This window comes from Cervus canadensis, chromosome 9 (genome assembly GCF_019320065.1).
Source record: "Cervus canadensis isolate Bull #8, Minnesota chromosome 9, ASM1932006v1, whole genome shotgun sequence".
NCBI lineage: Eukaryota > Metazoa > Chordata > Mammalia > Artiodactyla > Cervidae > Cervus > Cervus canadensis.
The window spans coordinates 14387986-14410492 of record NC_057394.1 but is presented as its reverse complement, the minus strand read 5'-3'; the positions used below and the strand labels follow the sequence as shown (position 1 = coordinate 14410492).

The window sequence follows — 22507 nt, the reverse complement described above, 5'->3', positions numbered from 1 at the left end:
ACACTCGACAGATCACAATTGATTCCATTACTTATGGAGAAAACATCATTGCTTACATTTCACCTACTATCAAAGCACTTGTAACATACTTTTAAAAAGCCTGAAGAGAAGTGTGTGTAGATATTTGTAAAAAGCAATATTAGAAGTGCTGGCTTCCCTCTTCTTCTCCTAACACATTTTCAGAGATGAGCTCTAGCATCTAGACAGTCTCTGACGGGTCAGGAGAACATTTCAGTATCGCTAAGAGTCTGTTTAGAAATTGGGATGAATTTGCTGTAAGCTTAGAGATGATGATCTTAAATAAAGAATCACTTACTTTATTTCCTAAATTCCTTTCACTCCCACTGACGTGATTTCATTTTGAAAACAATTCATCTTAAAGTACCAGGAGAACAGTTTTTGTAAAATTTTCTGAAACCGAGGGTAACCTTTACATAACATACTATGAAAAAGATCTGCAGCATAGGGCTATGTTTGTCAGTGTGTATGTGGTGTGTATGTATGAACTGAGATCTCCAGTTGACAGCTGTATTAAAATGTGAATCTGTACCTTTTCTATATGGAATCACAGAATATTAACACCATTTAATTTAAACAAACAGTCCACTGCCAGCAATTATTTACATGTGTAAATGCCTTGAAAGACAGGGACTGCCAGCGTTTCAGTCAAGATGGCAGAGTAGAAAAGTGTGTACTCATCTCCTGTAAGAGGACCACAATTACCACTAGCCGTTGAACTCTCATTGACAGGAGGATGCTGGAAACCACCAAGAAAAGATACCCTACGTCCAAAGACAAAGAAGAAGCTGCCCCAAGATGGTAGGAGGGGCACAATCACAATAAAATCAAATCCCATACCAGTTGGGTGGGTGACCCACAAATTGGAGAACAATAATACCAAAGAAGTTTCCTCACTGTGTGAAGATTCTGAACCCCACATCAGGCTTCCCAGCCAGGGAATTAAACAAAGAGACTGGTAATTCCCAGGGAATCTGACCTTGAAGACCAGCAGGACTTCATTATATCCACAGGACTAGGAGACCAGAGACTCCAGTCTTGGAAGACAGAAGCTAACCTTTGTGCATACCAAGACCCAGAGGAAAGGAGCAGTGATCCCACAGGAAGGTCTCCCTTGGCATAAGCCCCCCTTGGAAGTGGCCATTAACCCTACCAAAGACCCAACAGTTGGGTCGCCTCAGACCAAACAACTAACAGAGAGGGTTCACAACCCCACCCATCAGCAGATAATTGGATTAAAGCTTTACTGAGCAAGGTCATGCCCACCAGAGCAAGACCTAGTTTTTCGCACCACCAATCCCTCCCATCAGGAAGCTCACACAAGTCTCTTAGCCTCATCCATCAGAGTGCAGACAGAACAATAAGAAAGAATCACATTTCCACAGTGGCTAAAACAAAAACCACATTATAGAAAGTCAATCAGGACGCAAAAGCACAAAGTTATGTCCCAGATGAAGGGACAAGATCAAACCCCAGAAAAACAACTAAATGAAGTGGAGATAGGCCAACTTTCAGGAAAAGAATTCAGAATAATGATATGGAAGATAATTCAGGATCGCAGGAAAAGAATGCAGACAAAAATTGAAAAGATGCAAGAAATGTTTACCAAAGACCAAGAAAAACTAAAGAACAAACAAGCAGAGATGAATAATATACTAGAAGGAATCAATAGCAGAATAACTGAGGCAGAAGAACAGATAAATGACCTAGAGGACAGAATGGTGGAAATCACTGCCACAGAACAGAATATAGAAAAAGAATGAAAAGAAATGAAGACAGCCTAAGAGACTTCTGAGACAACATTAAACACACCAACATTCACATTATAGGGGTCCCAGAATGAGAAGAGAGAGAGAAAGGACCTAAAAATAATATTTGAAGACATAATGGCTGAAAACTCCTCTAATATGGAAAATGAAATAGTCAACCAAATCTGGGAAGCACACAGAGTCCCAGGCGGGATAAACCCAAGGAGGAACACACTGAGACACAGAGTAAACAAACTGACAAAAATTAAAGACAAAAATAAAATATTAAAAGCAATAAGGCAAAAATGACAAATTACATAGAAGTGAACTCCCATCAGAAGATGTTAAGAAGAGGTGGTAAGAATACACATAAGAACTGTACAAAAAATATCTTCATGACCCAGATAATCACAATGGTGTGATCGTTCTCCAAGAGCCAGATATCCTGGAATGCAAAGTCAAGTGGGCCGTAGGAAGCATATGAATAAAGCTAGTGGAGGTGATAGAATTCCATTTGAGCTATTTCAAACCCTAAAAGATGATGCTATGAAAGTGCTGCACTCAATATGCCAGCAAATTTGGAAAATTTAGCAGCGGCCACAGGACTGGAAAAGGCCAATTTTCATTCCAATCCCAAAGAAAGGCATGCCAAAGAATGCTCAGACTATCACACAACTGCACTCATCTCACATGCTAGTAAAGTAATGCTCAAAATTCTCGAAGCCAGACTTCAGCAATACATGAACTGTGAACTTCCAGATGTTCAAGCTAGTTCTAGAAAAGGCAGAGGAAACAGAGATCAAATTGCCAACATCTGCTGGATCATCAAAAAAGAAAGAGAGTTACAGAAAACCATCTATTTCTGCCTTGTTGACTATGCCAAAGCATTTGACTGTGTGGATCACAACAAACTGTGGAAAATTCTTCAAGAGATAGAAATACCAGACCACCTGACCTGCCTCTTGAGAAATCTGTATGCAGGTCAGGAAGCAACAGTTAGAACTGGACATAGAACAGCAGACTGTTTCCAAATAGGAAAAGGAATATGTCAAGGCTGTATATGGTCACCCTGCTTATTTAATTTATACGCAGAGTACTTCATGAGAAACACAGGGCTGGATGAAGCGCAAGCTGGAATCAAGATTGCTGGGAGAAACATCAATAACCTTAGATATGCAGATGACACCACCCTTATGGCAGAAAGTGAAGAACTAAAGAGCCTCTTGATGAAAGTGAAAGAGGAGAGTCAAAAAGTTGGCTTAAAGCTCAACTTTCAGAAAACTAAGATCATGGCATCTGGTCCCATCACTTCATGGGAAATAGATGGGGAAACAGTGGAAACAGTGGCAGACTTTATCTTTTTGGGCTCCAGAATCACTGCAGATGGTGATTGCATCCATGAAATTAAAACACGCTTGCTCCTTGGAAGAAAAGCTATGACCAACCTAGACAGCATATTAAAAGCAGAGACATTACTTTGGCTACATAGGTCTGTCTAGTCAAAGCTATGGTTTTTTTCAGTGGTCATGTATGAATGTGAGAGTTGGACAATAAAGAATGCTGAGTGCCAAAGAATTGATGCGTTTGAGCTCTGGTGTTGGAGAAGACTCTTGAGTGTCCTTTGGACTGCAAGGAGATCCAACCAGTCCATCCTAAAGCAGATCAGTCCTGAGTGTTCATTGGAAGGACTGATGTTGAAGCTGAAACTCCAATATTTTGGCCACCTGATACAAAGAGCTAACTCATTTGAAAAGACCCTGATGCAGGGGAAGATTGAAGGCAGGAGGAGAAGGGGACGACAGAGGATGAGATGGTTGGATGGCATCACCGACTCAGTAGACATGAGTTTTGGTAAGCTCTGGGAGTTGGCGATGGACAGGGAGGCCTGATGAGCTGCAGGCCATGGGGTCGTGAAGGGTTGGACATGACTGAGCAACTGAACTGAGCTGATCTGAACTCCCATCACTCTATCAGCTTATTTCTCAACAGAAACTCTACAAGGAAATGGACTAATATATTTAAGGTACTGAAAGGGAAGAAACTAAAAAGCAAGAATACTCCACCCAGCAAGACTCTTGGTTAAGATTTGACGAAGAAATAAAAAACTATCCAGACAAGCAAAAGTTCAGAGAATTCAGCACCACCAAACCAGCTTCACAATAAATGTTAAAGGAACTTCTGTAGGCAGGAAATTCAAGAGAAAGAAAAGACTTAACCAAAATAAACCCAAAGCAATTAAGAAAATGGTAATAAGATCACATATATTGATAATTACATTAAATATAAATGGATTAAATGCACCAAAAAAAGACAGAGACTGGCTGAGCAGATGAGAACATGTTGCATGGATGCATTTCCACTTACCATGTCACTCTGCTTGATCCCCCCAATTGTATGTGATTATTGTATAATTTGTGTTCCCTTTATGACTTGCAATTTTAATTATATTTTATTTTTTGTCTGGCTATTAATTTATCTGATAAACATCTTTTACTATTGTGATTATGTAACCATTACTCATATAATACCATTGTATCCTGATTAGTCAACAGAAAAATATTAGAAATCTGTATCATCAAAACTGCTATTTAATACAAGAGCCTGTAATCACTTTTTAAAATCCAGATGCATATCAAAACTATCTTGGAAGTTTTTGAAAAATATAAATACCCAGGTATTGCTTTTATTTTTTTTTTCCTGCAGAACTCCAGGTGTTTCTAATAAGCAGCCATGCTTAAAAACAATTGGACTATATGGTGATCATTTATTTTTACCTAGCTTGTTTCACTTTTTCTATTTCATATTCAGTACCCCCATTTCATTTATTTGTTTCCCAATTTCTCCATCTTTTTTTATTGGTGTTCTTTCTCAACTGCTTATCAAGCATAGTAGAAAAGCTTGTGTATACATATATATAAATAATATGTATAATATATGTATTTTAGAAAACTTAACAATTTTTGCCTAGCTAAAAAATTTATGACATTTTGATTCCACTTGTTTGACTTGGTATGAATAGAATGCTAGATGTCTAATTAAAAAAATAGACATGCAACAAGTAATAGGTTTACTGTATAGCACAGGGAACTATAGTTAATATCTTGCAATAACCTTTAATGGAAAATAATTTCAAAAACAATATATATGTATAACCGAATCACCTTGCTGTGCACCTGAAACATTGTAAGTCAACAATGTCTCAATAAACACATACATATATAGATATACATATATGTATTAAGAAAAAAGTTAAACACTTCAAAAAAAGAAAGAGGTCCAACAGTTTAACAACATAGTACTAACAACGACATCCCTCTTGTGTGGGTGTCAGGTGTTGGGAAATGACCTTACATGATTTTTCCTAATCACTTGTTCTCAGAGGTTCTCAGATAGTCTTTTGCAAATTCTTCTCAGCCCAGCAAGTTGATATCACTACTTCTTTGTTTCCAAGTTTGATAATGGGATCTCTCTTTCTCCCTCTCATTTAGACACATTATCTTTATTTGGGAAAAAAAAAATAACTTTCTAACTATCTATTTAACAATGGGCCACATCACAATAACCTTTGCACATGATGACTTTAATTGGGGGTACTTTTTTTGCATGCAGTATAATTAAAGATTTATTTGAAATACCTTATGTTATAAATTGAAATAAACTTGGAAAACTACAAAAAAAGAAAAAAAAAAAAAAGAATAAGAAGAAACATAGGGATTGTTTGTCTCAATGCTGGGGACCACAACTTACAACCAGTAGATGACCAGTAAATGCTTGATGAGTGAAAAGGCCCCCTCTTCTTACCTGTTAGAACATGAGGCCAAGAGAAGTGACTGGCTCAGCTCTTCCAAAGCTCTGTACCAGCATAACCAGGACATCCAACATCTCCACCTACATCACAACTCCCTGTCCAATAATAGTTTTTAAACGTCTAAGTGTTTAAAATGTGTTTAAATGTCATAAGTGCTTAAAAATGGCTGAAATCCTCCTCATTATTTCTTAATGGCCTTTAGTTTGTAAGGCAAAACTATTAGGTACCAAATATTTAACCCACATAAGCACCACAATTTGCCTTCAATGCTCAGCTAAACCCCAGGGAAATGTATTACGTGTCTGACAGTTTCATTTCCTTGATTGACAGACACAGAACTTGGAAACTTAGATAGTCTGATTCTAGGAATCAGAGCTTCCAAAATATCAATATATGTGGTTTCCTCTTCATGTGATCACAGCAATAAAGTCCACCATAAATAATCTATTGTAAATTTTACTTTGACAATAAACTATAGGAAAGAGTTCAACTGAATATACCACTGAAGGAGTAAATAATTGATGACCCTGAAGCCTTTTGGGCAAAGCAGGCCTATAATCTTTGCAATATAATACTTATTTGGGCTTCTATTTTCCTGAAGGAATGAGATTCTGCTAAGAGATAGAAGAAGAGGAGGAAGACAAGTACCAGTGTGCCGACTGCTCTAAGATTAGTGACTTTGAAGATTTAAACTTGATCCCAAATCCCTGAATAATAACTAAATCAGCATCTGGAGAAGCCTACAGGTCTTGAACGTGAAGAACTTGGTTAACTGTGGTCATGAGCACCCAGAGGTTGAAATAACAGAAATCTAGTCCCACTTAAGTCTCCCAACTTGATGACCATAGTTTTTACATTAAGTGACAAAGTGAAACAACTTCACAGCCATAATAGTATGGAATTCTCCAAATACTTCCTCACTACAGCTTCATAATAAAATGAGATCTGTATGGGCCTTTGTAGTTAACCATTCTGTGCTTGGCTTACTGCCTGGACCAAACCATATGTTTTGAATACATCTACACAAGATACTTCCCTGAATAGTTTGTGTTAATCTTCACAAGAGTCTTCTTCACAAGGAAGGGCATGTGAAATTACTCCCATTTCACATGAAAGGAAGTTCCCAGATAACATTTCCTCATAATCAGTAGGGTTCACTAGTCACTGACCATGAGCTAAGTGTTGTGAGTATATTAATAAGCTTATTTCTAACACAGTCAAAAAAATGTATTAATAGAATCCCCATATAGACATAAGAAAACAGACACGAAGAAATTAAGTAACCAGCACATAAGAATTATATTAATATAACTATAACCTGCTATTACTATTTGTAACTAGCACCAGGACTGAACCCAGACAGCTGACTTCAGGCAGAGTTACACTTTTAAACCAAGACAGACCACATCCTGCCTTGAGATTTGCCTGCCCAAAAGGATCCATCTGCTTTGGCCTTGGTCACATGGTGAATTGATGGCCAGGCCAAGGCTACTCCTGTCCTCCCTCCAGTCCACATACCTGCTTCAACAAGTCCTTTCAATCACTGCCTACAAAAACAAAGCTGCCCTGGGCCTCAGCACAAATCCAACCAACTGAACAGAGGGGCATGTACACTGATGAACTAACGCTTCATAGAAACCCAGGTCAGGAGGCTACCTTCAGACACAAAACAAGTCAAAGGCCTCAAGGTGGAAGAAAAAAACCACTGAGAAACCTCCAGGGACACTCATATTGAGAAACTTACTACTGAAGATCCATGTGCTATATACTATAAAGGGTCCTACATGTCACCAAGTGTTCACTGTAAAACTATAAAGTTAGTTTCTTTGAAAAAGATGCTTACATTTTACCAACTTGGTATTTTAATGAATTTTTATTACTATTTTTATGTAAACCTCAATGCATGGACATATGTCAGAGTTCTGTGATTCCAGAAATGGATGGGAAAAGAAAGAAAGAAACACACAGCCTGTCTCTTGCAGATTCATTGTAAGAAGGTCCTATCTAGACAACAGCCTAACTTAACACTATATGACACAGCCAGCTTTTAGAAACTGGCCAACAACATTAAAACATGTTTGCATCTAACATAGGATATTTTATATGCCACATAACAAATGTGTTTCTAAATCATTCTGCAAAGTGAAAATTTATCTTTACACACACACTAAAATTAGAATAAAAACTTATATGCCCCTATATTCAGATCAGTAAAGTTTTTTGTAGAAAATAGATCAATATGCACAGTGATTTTCTTCTAAGTATCTCATCCATTTTCAAATATCAAATGTAATCAGGAACTAAATGCATTAATAAGACATACTTACTGAGAAACTTGGTGTATGACTTACCTATTGGATTTCTATCAAAGAACAGCATTGGAGCTCTAAAAATGGACTCCAACATTTTGTTGTGCAAAGTTTGTGAAGAATTAACAAGGACGTAGAATGTCAACAGAGATCTTGTGATGCCAAAAAGGATGGTACCTGCAGTTAGAACTGAAATAAAGCAATATCACTCAGCACAAGATCTCTGCCTTTCCTTCAATTATGCAAAAGCATGGCAGACAGTTTACAAAAATGTTATGTGTTTTATTCTACAAATATAATTTATATATATATATTCACCTATAGACTATAGAATAAATATATAATGGATTCTATGAGAATTTAATACATTCACTAGGTACATTTACAAAGAAGAATATAAAAATAAGTATGGTTCTCTTATTAAATAGAAACAACATGAGAAAAAAAATCAGGTATAAAATACAATTTCAGCTTTTCCTAATCCAATTACAAGTACTACTAAAAACTCAGAAGAAAGAAAATGACAAAACGTAGTATCTTCCTTTTGCCATATTTCAAATCTCATTATTTACAACATGGCCCATAATCTAAAATTGAGAAATTTTTTGATACAACCATGAATTAAAAGGGAATGGGAGAGATGACCTACCATTTCCTTATAAATGGTAAATGTATATGGAAATTTACTTCCATGTAAAGTAACTATTTCCATGCCCAAGCAGCTTTAAAGAGTATAAAAAGACCATATTAAGTTGCAAGCAGACAATCTCTTCAATAATTGAATTGCAAGAAAACATGTACTATATTTTACCATGAGATAATTAATTAAAATGAGCAAGTAATCTCTCACTAGGTGTTTTATAAAAACACAAAACGTGGGGGTGGTCCTAAGATGGTGGAGGAATAGGACAGGGAGACCACTTTCTCCCCCAAAAATTCATCGAAAGATCATTTGAATGCTGAGCAAATTCCACAAAACAACTTCTGAATGCTGGCAGAGGACACCAGCCATCCAGAAAGGCAGTCCATTGTCTTTGAAAGGAGGTAGGGAAAAATATAAAAGATAAAAAGAGAGACAAAAGAGGTAGGGATGGAGACCCATCCTGGGGAGGGAGTTGTGAAAGAGGAGAAGTTTCCAAACACCAGGAAACCCTCTCACCAGCGGATCAGTGGGGAGTTTTGGAATCTCAGAGGGCAACATAACCAGGAAGAAAATAAATAAATAAATAAAACCCACAGATTACGTGCCTAACCGCAACTCCCAGCAGAGAAGTTGCCCAGATGCTCGCATCTGCCACCAGCAAGCAGGGGCTGAACAGGGAAGCACAGGCTGCATTTCTTAGGGTAAGGACCAGGCCTGAATGCCCTGAGGACAATCTGAGGGAGCTAACATGAGACAGCAACCCAAACTGTGGGATAGCCAGAAAGGAAAAAAAAGAAAGAGAGAGAACTTTCCCGCAAAAAGCTCTAACCTAAGGCACTGCCAGGCCCACTCACAGAACAAAGGACTGAGTGAATACCAGAGGAGAGTTAGCCGGCTGCAGACCGGCCCATCCCCCACCAGAGGCAGAGAGGCAGGCGGGCGACAGCTAGAGCCAGAAAGGGGCAATCTCGGCCCCAGAGACAGCATCCTCCACCAAACTGCGAGCAGGCTCCCAGTTGCTAACCAAATGTTCCTCGGATCCTGGACGGTTGATATCCACCAGGAGGGTCGCAGCCAGAGATCAGCTCCCCAGAGGAGACACAGGGCACATGTGGGATGGTGCTCCCGCTGCGCTCCCAGGAAACCAAGCGGCTGGGACTGGGGAGGTGATAAGATGCACTGCACACCTGGGGAGAGTGCACTCACCAAGCACCTGGTCACCTGAGCTGGGAAGGGCACAAAACGCAGGCCCAACCAAGTCTGCGCCTTTGTGGAGTACCCGAGAACCTGAACCTGAGCAGCTTAGACCTGGGACATGCACACAACCCAGGGCCCGCTTTAGACAGTTCCCCTGCAGAGCAACCTAGAGCCTGAGCAATGTAGACCAGGAAGGCACACACGCCGTGAGCGGGGGAAACACAGTGTGGCCCAGACAACGCGAGCACTCCCCACACACGCCAGTGATATTTGTTTGCAGTGTTCCTCCCTCCCTGCAGCACAACTGAACAAGTGAGCCTAAATAAGTGATCACCTTCGCCCCCTTGTGTCAGGGTGGAAATTAGACACTGAAGAGACTTGCAAACAAAAGCCACCAAAATAAATAGAGGGAAACGCTTTGGAAGTAATAGGTGCAACAGATTAAAACCCTGTAGTTAGCACCAACTACATTGGAAGGGGCCTATAGACCTTGAGAAGAAGTATAAGCTGGAACAAGGAACTATCTGAAACTGAACTGACACCACACTGCCTGCAATAGCTCCAGAGAAATTCCTAGATATGTTTTACTATTAACATTTTAAAAATTTTTTTATTTTAACTACTTTATTACTCCATTAATTTTCATTTTTATAACCTATTATCTTGCAAAAAAAAAGAACTTATTTTTAAAGCAAATTTCATATATGCTTTTTATAATTTTTCTGATTTTTTTTTTAATATTGTATTTTTGAGAGTTTAACCTCTACTCTTGATTTTTAATCTTTGCTTTTTGGTATTTGTCATCAACTTTGTACTTTTAAGAATCCAATCTTCAGTACCCATTTTTACTTAGGAGTGTGATTACTGGCTTGATTGTCCTCTCCCTCTTTTGACTCTCCTTCTTCTCCCCCAGGTCACCTCTATCTCCTCCCTCCCCTTTCTCTTCTCTACCCAACTCTGTGAATCTCTTTGGGTATTCTGGACTGTAGAAAACACAGGGAACTGATTACTGGCTAGATCGCTGTCTCACCTTTTGACTCCCCATGTTCTCCTCTTGGTCACCTCTATCTCCTTCCTCCCTCTTCTTTTCTCTGTGTAACTCTGTGAACCTCTCTGGATGTTCCAGGCTGTGGACAGCACAGGAATATGATTACTGGCTAGATTGCTCTCTCTCTCTCTCTTTGATTCCTCCTCTTCTCCTCCTGGTAACCTCTATCTCCCTCCTCCCTCTTCTCTTCTCCATGTAACTCTGTGAACCTCTCTGGGTGTCCCTCACTGTGGAGAATCTTTTCTCCATTAACCTATATGTTTTATCATCAGTGCTGTATGGATGGAGAAGTCTTGAGGCTACTGTAAGAACAAGACTGAAAGCCAGAGGAAGGAGGCTTAAATCCAAAACCTGAGAACACCAGAAAACTCCTGGCTCCAGGGACATTAATCAACAAGAGCTCATCCAAAAGCCTCCATACCTACACTGAAACCAAGCTCCACCCAAAAGCCAACAAGTTTCAGAGCGAGACATACCAAGCTAATTCTCCAGGAACACAGGAAAATAGCCCTGAGCATTAAAATACAGGCTGCCCAAAGTCACAACCAACCCATAGATATGTCAAAACTCACTACTGGACACTTTATTACACTCCAGAGAGAAGAGATCCAGTTCCACCCACCAGAACACCGATGCAAGCTTCCCTAACCAGGAAACCTTGACAACGCACTTGCTCAACTGCACCCACAGGGAGGAACCTCCACAATAAAGAAGAACCACAAACTTCCAGCATACAGAAAGGCCACCCCAAACACAGCAATCGAAACGTGATGAAAAGGCAGGGAAATATTCAGCAGGTAAAGAAACATTATAAATGTCCACCAAACCAAACAAAAAAGGAGGTGATAGGGAGTCTACCTGAAAAAGAATTCAGAATAATGATAGGAAAATGATCCAAAATCTGGAAAACAAAATGGAGTTACAGATAAATAGTCTGGAGACAAGAATTGAGAAGATGCATGAAATGCTTAACAAGGAATAAAAAATAGTCAATCAATAATGAATAATGCAATAACTAAGATCAAAAGCACTCTGGATGGAACCAACAATAGAATAACTGAGGCAGAAGACAGGATAAGTGAGGTGGAAGATAGAATGGTAGAAATAAATGAAGCAGAGAGAAAAAAAAAAGAATTAAAAGAAATGAGGACAACCTCAGAGACTTCTGGGACAATGTCACACACCCCAACATTCAAATTATAGGAGTCCCAGAAGAAGAAGACAAAAAGAAAGGCCATGAGAAACTACTTGAGGAGATAATAGTTGAAAACTTCCCTAAAATGGGGAAGGAAATAGCCACCAATGTCCAAGAAACCCAGAGAGTCCCAGACAGGGTAAACCCAAGGTGAGATATCCCAGACACATATTAATCAAAGTAACAAATATCAAACAAAAAGAACAACTATTAAAAGCAAAAAGGGGAAAACAACAAATTACTCACAAGGGGATTCTCATAGGTTAACAGCTGATCTTTCAATAGAAACTCTTCAGGCCAGAAGGGAATGGCAGGACATACTTAAAGCAATGAAAGAGAAAAAACTACAATCCAGATTACTATACCCAGCAAGCATCTCATTCATATATGAAGGAGAAATCAAAAGTTTTACAGACAAGCAAAAGCTGAGAGAATTCAGCACCACCAAACCAGTTCTTCAACAAATGCTAAAGGATCTTCTCTAGACAGGAAACACAGAAAAGGTGTGTAAATTCAAACCCAAAACAACAAAGTAAATGGCAATGGGATCATACTTATCAATAATTACCTTAAATGTAAATGGGTTGAATGCCCCATTCAAAAGGCAAAGACTGGCTGAATGGATATGAAAGCAAGACCCCTATATATGCTGTCTACAAGAGACCCACCTCAAAGCAAGGGACACACACAGACTGAAAGTGAAGGGCTGGAAAAAGATATTTCATGCAAATGGAGACCACAAGAAAGCAGGAGTAGCAATACTCATATCAAATAAAATAGACTTTGAAATAAAGACTGTGAAAAGAGACAAAGAAGGACACTACATAATGATTAAAGGATAAATCCAAGAAGAAGATATAACAATTATAAATATATATGCACCCAACATAGGATCACCACAATACATAAGGTAAATGCTAACAAGTATGAAAGGGGAAATTAACAGTAACACAATAATAGTGGGAGACTTTAATACCCCACTCACTTTAAAACACTTATGGATAGATCAACTAAACAGAAAATTAGCAAGGAAACACAAACTTTAAATGATATAAGGGACCAGTTAGACTTAATTGATATCTATAGGACATTTCACCCCAAAACAATGACTTCACCTTTTTCTCAAGTGTACACCAACCCTACTCCAGGATAGATCACATCCTGGGTCATAAATCTAGCCTTGGTAAATTAAAAAAAAATCATTCCAAGTATCTTTTCTGATCACAATGCAGTAAGATTAGATATCAACAACAGGGGGAAAAAAACTATTAAAGATACAAACATATGGAGGCTAAACAACACATTTCTGAATAACCAACACATCAGAAGAAATCACAAAGAAATCAAAATATGCATACAAACAAATGACAATGAAAACACGACAACCCAAAAGCTTTGGGACTCAGTAAAATCAGGGCTAAAGGGAAGGTTCATAGCAATACAAGCTTACATCAAGAAACAAGAGAAAAATCAATAACCTAATTCTACACCTAAAGCAACTAGAAAAGGAAGAAATGAAGAACCGTAGGGTTAGTAGAAGGAAAGAAATCATAAAAATTAGGGCAGAAATAAATGGAAAAGAAACAAAGGAGACTATGGCAAAAATCAACAAAACTAAAAGTTGGTTCTTTGAGAAGTTAAATAAAATAGACAAACCATTATTCAGACTCATCAAAAAAAAAGAGGAGAAGAATCAAATCAACAAAATTAGAAATGAAAATGGAGAAATCACAACAGACAACACAGAAATCCAAAGATCCTCAGAGACTGCTGTCAGCAACTGTATGCCCCCAAAAATAGACAACTTGAAAGAAATGGATAAAGTCTTCGAAAAGAATAACTTTCCAAAACTGAACCAGGAAGAAATAGAAAATCTTAACAGACCTGTCACAAGCACAGAAATTGAAACTGTAATCAGCAATCTTCCAGTAAACAAAAGCCCAGGACCAGACAGCTTCACAGGTAAATTCTATCAAAAATTTAGAGAGGAGCTAACACCTATCCTACTCACACTCTTCCAGAAAATTGCAGAAGAAGGTAAACTTCCAAACTCATTCTATGAGGTCACCATCACCCTAATACCAAAACCAGACAAAGATGCCATGAAAAAAGAAAATTACAGGCCAATATCACTGATGAACATAGATGCAAAAATCCTTAACAAAATTCTAGCAAACAAAATCCAACAACATATTAAAAAATCATACAGCATGACCAGGTGGGCTTTATCCTAGGGATGCAAGGATTCTTTAATATCCACAAATCAATCGATGTAGTACACCACATTAACAAATTGAAAGATAAAAACCATATGATTATCTCGATAGATATAGAGAAAGCCTTTGACAAAATTCAACATCCATTTATGATAAAATCCCTCCGGAAAGCAGACATAGAAGGAACATACCTCAACATAATAAAATCCATATATGATAAATCCACAGCAAACATTATCCTCAATTATGAAAAACTGACAGCATTTCCTCTAAAGTCAGAAACAAGACAAGGGTGCCCACTCTCACCATGACTATTCACCACAGTTTTGGAAGTTTTATCCACAGCACTCGAAGAAGAAAGAGAAATAAAAGGAATTCAGATTTGGAAAAGAAGAAGTAAAACCCTCACTGTTTGCAGATGATGTGTTCCTCTACATAGAAATCTGTAAAGACACCACCAGAAAATTACAAGAGCTAATCAATGAATATAGTAAAGTTGCAGGATATAAAATTAACACACCTTTCATTCCTATACACTAACAATGAGAAAACAGAAAGAGAAATTAAGGAAACAATTCCATTCACCATTGCAACGAAAAGAATAAAATACTTAGGAATAAATAAAACCCTGATGAAAGAAATCACAGATTATACAAATAGAGGGAGAAATGTACAATGTTCATGGATCAGAAGAATCAATATAGTGAAAATGAGTACACTACCCCAAAGCAATCTATGGATTCAATGCAGTCCCTATCAAGCTACCAACAGTATTTTTCACAGAACTAGAACAAATAATTTTACAATTTGTATGGAAATACAGAAAACCTCGAATAGCCAAGCCATCTTGAGAAAGAAAAATGGAACTGGAGGGATCAACCTGCCTGACTTCAGACTGTACTACAAAGCTACAGTCATCAAGACAGTATGGTACTGGCACAAAGACAGATATATAGATCAATGGAACAAAATAGAAAGCCCAGAGATAAATCCACACACCTATGGACACCTTATCTTTGACAAAGGAGGCAAGAATATACATTGGAGAAAAGACAACCTCTTTAAGTGGTGCTGGGAAAACTGGTCCACCACTTGTAAAAGAAAGAAACTAGAACACTTTCTAACACCATACACAAAAATAAACTCAAAATGGATTAAAGATCTAGATGTAAGACCAGAAACTATAAAACTCCTAGAGGACAACATAGACAAAACACTCTCCGACATAAATCACAGCAGAATCCTCTATGACCCACCTCCCAGACTAATGGAAATAAAAGCAAAAATAAACAAATGGGACCTAATTAAACTTAAAAAGCTTTTTCATAACGAAGGAAACTATAAGCAAGGTAAAAAGACAGCATTCAGAATGGGAGAAAATAATAGCAAACAAAGCAACTGACAAAGGATTAATCTCAAAAATATACAAGCAGTTCCTGCAGCTCAATTCCAGAAAAATAAATGACCCAATCAACAAATGGGCCAAAGAACTAAACAGACATTTTTCCAAAGAAGAGATACAGATGGCTAATAAACACATGAAAAGATGCTCAACATCACTCATTATCAGAGAAATGCAAATCAAAACCACAATGAGGTACCATCTCACGCCAGTCAGAATGGCTGCTATCCAAAAGGCTACAAGCAATAAATGCTGGAGAGGATATGGAGAGAAAGGAACCCTCTTACACTGTTGGTGGGAATGCAAACTAGTACAGCCACTATGGAGAACAGTGTGGAGATTCCTTAAAAAACTTCAAATAAAACTGCCATATGACCTAGTAATCCCACTGCTGGGCATACACCAAGGAAAGCAGAATTGAAAGAGACACGTATACCCCAATGTTCATCGCAGCAATGTTTACAATAGCTAGGACATGGAAGCAACCTAGATGTCCATTGGCAGACGAATGGATAAGAAAGCTGTGGCACATATACATAATGGAATATTACTCAGCTATTAAAAAGAATGCATTTGAATCAATTCTAATGAGGTGGATGAAACTGGAGCCCATTATACAGAGTGAAGTAAGTCAGAAAGAAAAACACCAATACAGTATATTAATGCATACATATGGAATTTAGAAAGATGGTAATGATGACCCTATATGCGAGACAGCAAAAGAGACACAGATGTATAGAACAGTGTTTTGGACTCTATGGGAGAAGGCGAGCATGGGGTGATTTGAGAATAGCATTTAAACATGCGTATTATCATAAGTGAAACAGATCACCAGTCCAGGTTTGATGCATGAGACAGGGTGCTCAGGCTGGTGCACTGGGATGACCCTGAGGGATGGAATGGGGAGGGAGGTGGGAGGGGGTTCAGGATGGGGAACACATGTACACCCATGACTGATTCATGTCAATGTGTCGCAAAAACTACTACAATATTGTAAAGTAATTAGCCTCCAATTAAAATAAATAAACTGATTAAAAAAAGAAACACAAAGCATTTGGAAATGAACACAATAACCTAAATTTAACTTTATTAATGACATAAATGAGTACCTGCTATGCATACAAAAATGAAAATAGCCCTCCTAACATCTCTTGAATTCACAATGCTAAAGAAAGTGGAGAAACCTCTGTAATAAACATTCCATCAAATATTTTGTTTTCCTCTTTAGCTGCTGCATCACTGTTATTTCAGCTTTGAAAGCCATTCAAATTCCTGAATTCCATCAATAGGCATTTGCCTTAGCCTACTGGGCTTCCCGGGTGGTTCAGATGGTAGAGAATCTGTCTGTAGTGCATTGTGACCCTGGTTCAATCCCTGGGCCGGGAAGATCCCCTGGAGTAGGAAATCACAACCCACTCCAATATTCTTGCCTGAGAAATTCCATGGACAGAGGAGTCTGGCGGGCTACAAGCAATGGGGTCACAAAGAGCCAGACACAACTGAGTGACTAACCCACCATCTTATATGAATATATAACATAAGTCCATCTTTCTTTCTTTATGTTACCATAGTTCCTCAATTCAGAAGGTAAACAACTAATGGATTTACATTTCTTAGCAAGTAATCAACATAATAAATACCAAATTTCAATGAGTGGGTTCTAACAAAGATAACACATTCTACCTTTGTAGAAAGCTTGTATGAGGGTTTCCTGTGGGAATATATAATATTTTAGGTGAGGATTTCCTTTAAAAAGTATATAACACTACATATATTCTAAGCACTACTGTGAAAACACAGAGAGCTGTGTTAATATTGGCCTGGCAAGCCAGATGTTAATCACATAGTTGAGGACACAATAACACTGTGATCTCAAGGGAAGAAAGAGAAGGAATTCTAATTTCTAGACATTGGATTTCTCCCTGCTTAACTTCTTTCTTAAGTAATGAAGCCCAAGAGATGAGTGTGATGAAGGGGAGTTTGCATACCTGCGAGGGAATAACAGTTTTACATGGGACACTTGCTGCCAAAGGATTTCATTCAGGATCAATAAAAGCCATGGCTTATTCAGAAAGAATTGAAACAATCCAAACAACAGGGTGGGGATACGTTTCTAATCCCCTTGCCCATTCATGTATTGATGTAAGCTTTAGCTAAAGCAACCTATTAGAGTAGATAATAGCACATATTTCCAGTGGCTGATTTTCTCAATATGCAATTATGGTTTAACTACCAAAATCCAGTACAGAGCAAATCAAGAGTCTTCACGCACCCACTTTCTTCTAGTAGATTTTAGAAATACTTATTCTAATTAATTCACAGAGTAAATGCAACTCAGACTCTTCACCTGTTAAGACATTACTGAATTACTCCTAGGAGCTCTAGGTTCACACAGGCTCCTAGTAAACACCTCAGACTCTTGTATAACAGACCAGATGATTTACCTGAGTGAACTGTTAAGTACCAGTCAGAATCAGGTATATCAATTACCCTTCCTTTTCCATATGCCATGGCATATAGGGTACTCTGTCCATTTGCCCTAGGGAAAAGGGAAGACAAAAAAAAAAATATTACACTTTGGATAGAATTTAGGTAAATAACAGAAAAATTAACCTCAATTTAGGAGATGTGTTTTACGGTGGAAAATGGTTCCCAGCTCACTGGGCCCTGTGTCCATCTACCTTATAAAAAGTCCATTTGAATCACAACTTTCAGCTCTCAAGAATGTGAGGAAGCTGCTGAGGGTCAAATGCAGGGATAGTTTCACTCCATCAGCCAGAAATTTACTTCTTTTTCAGAGAAACTATGTGAGAGTCAGAAGAGGAGGCTGAACAAGCCCTAACTATCCCCTCTGCTAGGGGAAAGTGAGGCTTCATGTGGACTTCACAGCCCTTTGGGTCAGACCAGGAATCACTCACCAGTATGCAAGCCACCAATCCTGCAGGACATAGGAAACCTGGAGCAGGAAACAACAGTCACTCACACACTGACATTACTGAGCCCTCACACCCGTTCACTAGGTTGGGAGATGGAAAGGCTCCAGAATGTGGAGACGGTCCTTCCGGCTCAGGTCTGTGCCAAGCCCCACACCCCAGATAACCACAGGGAAGGGGAGGGCATGCTACATTTTAATATCTTTACAAGACATTCTTTTTCTTCCTAGAATCTCTCTGCTATATACAAACAACACCTCACCTCAATAAGTAAGCCTCACTTATTTTCCTCACAGATTTCATTTAATGCAAACAAAAATGGACTGCAAAGCATAATAACAACAGTATAAAAGTCAGGACTTTTCAAAGAAAAAAAATTTGATAAAAACTGTGATGATCAAGTTTCTGTGACAGTTTTGCCAGGCCAGTCTCTGGTGGTTCAACCAAACCTTCGTCTAGATGTTGCTATGAAGGTATTCAGTGGATGTGATTCACATCATCCTCAGAACTGAAGTAGAGGAGATCACCCCCAATACTGTGGTGGCCTTGTCCAGTCAGTCAAAGGCCTGAAGAGCAAAACCTGAGGCTTCCTGGAGGAGGAAGAAATTTTGCCTCAAGACTGCAGGGTCAGCTCCTGCCTGAGGTTCCAGCCTGTAGGCCTGCCTTTCTGATTTCACATTCACCAGTTAGACTGCACAACCTCATGAGCCAGTCCTCTGAAATAAATCTCTTAATATATATATTAAAAATGTTAATATTAATAAATTTAAAATGTACAGTATAAACAATATATAAATACCAAGAAGAGGCACAAACCAAAACAAATGTTCTTATTTACCTGAGCTGCAATGTTCACTAAAATAAGGAAAATGATGATAAACCAGTGAGCACCAGCTGTGAAGTAATTCGCATAGGTCTTAAAACCAACTCTTCCAAATGAACGGCCCGCCAGTGGTAATGTAACCTGGATATTCTCAGTCTGGGAGAGAGAACAGCAGTGAAAACATAACTTTAAGTAAGGAACCCCCAAATTTCAAAAGTTTACAGTGTCCTCCACTGCAAAGCTGTGAGGAAACAGACACATCTCACATGCTTGTAGGAGAGCAGGATGGTCCATTTCCTACAGAAAATGGTGTGCAAATGTCTAGCCAAACCACATATTCATTTACCCTTGGACTCATCCATCGTACTTTCAGAAAGCTATTAGAAAAAGGACATCATTTGCACGAAATTATTCACTGTTGGGTGGCTTTGCTTAAAGTCAATCATGACTCTCAGCACAAGCACAACTACCTGATTCAAGTACAAATGCAGAAGCTTCTTCCAAAATAATATACAAAATGATATGGCACTAACATATCTCTCTAAATGACTTGTATCACTTCCAATGATAGAAACGTAAAATATACTTGGTGCTCAAAATCCTAGACAATTACAGCAAAATGAGTTCACACAGGAAGTTGAAATAATGTGAGTCTGGACAGCACAGGACAGCATATGACCCAAATCTATCTAATTCCTGGATTTCAGGAAGTGATTCCTGAGTGTAGAATGTGAGGGACTAATCTGAATATTTATCAGAATCATCCAGGTTCCTAGGTCTGGATATTGTGGGCTTGGATACCAAGGAGTACATGTGTATGTTTTTAAGAGAGAGCTAGTGCTTTTCTTCAATTCTGTCTGTAGGACCTAGAATGCATTATAGAGTCACATGAGCGAAAGATGTACTCAACTCTATGCTGACCACTGGACATTCAAGGTGAATAAGATGTGGCTCTAGGTCTCAAAGGGTAATAAAAAAAAAAAAAAGAAGACAAGAACTAACTCTAAAGTGTCTGGCCTACAACAAATGATCCAACAAAGGGGCAAAATATTACCATCAATCACCTGCAGTGCCAGAACATTCCAACATATAGGAAAATAGCTGATTTAATGTGGTCACAGAAAGACTCAGTCTAAGGGGGTCTTCACATTAAACCTCTGAATGCATAAGGGAAGCTGGGAGCCACCAGAGTGAGTAGGATGTAACTATGGTAAACTGATGAGTTCTCATATCAGTGTGAGCCACAAACAGCTGAAAATTCATAGCAGTGCACCCACTACTGAGCTCCATAAGATTCTTCATCCTACACCCAAAGGTGAACACCAAGCAGGCTTTCTTCCTTCATGCCCTTCTAATTCTACCAATTCCATGGAATTAGGCTTGGAATCTTAGGATCTACTTTGGGATAAACAAAGATGTCATGAGAGAAGAAGACTGAAGGTCCATGAGGTCACCAAGAGCAGATAGACAAGGGCATGTTGCAGGATGAGAAACTCACATCTTGGTCCTCTGGAGCCGCATCTTTCAAGAAGGGTCTGGAAGACAGTTGAGACTGAACTGAAGACTCAGAGATCAGAGTGGGAGTTCCTGGACCTGGAGATGGTTCAGCCTCCTCATTCTCCTTCTTTAAAACAATATATTCAAAATCTATCCAAGATTTTGGAACCTCAGCAAAAGTCCCCTTTTGCATAATTTTACCCTAAAATAAAGAATTTGAGAGGAATATATTTGCATTTGATAATATTAATCCAATCCACATACTAATCAAGAAAAGCCATCCGGTCTTAAATTATTATTTTCCTAAGAAAATTATCCCTAGGTTTGGAATTCTGGTGAACAAACCTAGTTCAGTTTCAGTTGCTCAGTCATGTCTGACTCTTTGCTACCCCACGGACTACAGCACACCAGGCCTCCCTGTCCATCACCAACTCCCAGAGCTTGCTCAAGCTCATGTCCATCAAGTCAGCGATGCCATCCAAACATCTCCTCCTCTGTCATCCCCTTCTCCTCCTGCCTTCAATCTTTCCCAACATCAGGGACTTTTCCAATGAGTTAGTTCTTTGCATTAGGTGGCCAAAGTATTGGGGTTTTAGCTTCAGCATCAATCTTTCCAATGAATATTCAGGGTGATTTCCTCCAAGATTGACTGGTTTGATCTCCGTGCAGTCCAAGGGACTCTTAAGAGTCTTCTCCAACACCATAGTTCAAAAACATCAATTCTTTGGCGTTCAGCTTTCTTTATGTGACGGCGTTCAGCTGTCACATCCATTTATGACTACTGGAAAAGCTACATCCATAGCTTTGACTAGTTGGACCTTTGTCAGCAAAGTAATGTCTCTGCTTTTTAATATGCTGTCTAGGTTGGTCATAGCTTTTCTTCCAAGGAGTGAACTGAGCACTGTGTTCACTATCAAACCCTATGCTAGGTGCTGGGGGATATGAAAGAAATGTGTGTTCATGTTTTCAAAATGGAGGCATTGACATAACTACCATGGGAACTCAGGGAAGCTAAAACTACAGATGTGGGTAGACGCATCAATACAGTATTTCTGGACAACATGGATATTGAGAGAAGCATCATGTGATAAGCAGAACTTAAAAATACAAGCAAAAACAGTTAATTGGGGACAATATTCCAGGAAAGAAACTTAAGGCTGACACATATGTGGCCACAAGCACATCTCCAGATGTAATGGTCTCTCATCAAATCTTCACAGACCATTGTTATAGTATCATGTGCCCCACTGGGTGAAAGACATGTAGGAACCAGCCCTAGACAGAGAACCCATGAGCTTTATCTTCATGGTCTTTACCACTTCCCCACAAATGCAGGAAGTCAAAGTATTCAAACAGAGGCCATGAGACTGAGGTGGCTCTAAATCCTTGACCTCGCATGCCAGCAAACCAACACATAAGAACCAATGCACTCAGATCTAACAACAACAACAAAAAACTTAAGAACAACCAGTCACAAGCAGTCAACCAGATATCCTCTATTCAGGCAACTGTTTAAGCTACAGTCAATCTAATCATTGTCTTTGAACACATGTGACACATCATTGCAGTTTCCCTCCTTTTGTTGTTGTTGTTGTTCTATTGCTCAGTAATGTCCAACTCTTTGCGACTCCATGGACTGTAGCACACCAGGCCTCCCTGTCCTTCACCAT

General features: G+C 38.9%; 1 protein-coding gene across 1 annotated transcript in view; it reads right to left on the bottom strand.

The window, feature by feature from the left end:
* Positions 1–22507, bottom strand: part of LOC122447477 (ATP-binding cassette sub-family C member 4-like) — a 1659665-nt gene that overhangs the window by 1297042 nt on the left and 340116 nt on the right. Inside the window, exon 19 of the mRNA XM_043478123.1 lies at positions 7926–8072. Coding sequence (XP_043334058.1) covers positions 7926–8072 — 147 coding nt within the window. The remainder of the gene's footprint in view (positions 1–7925; positions 8073–22507) is intronic.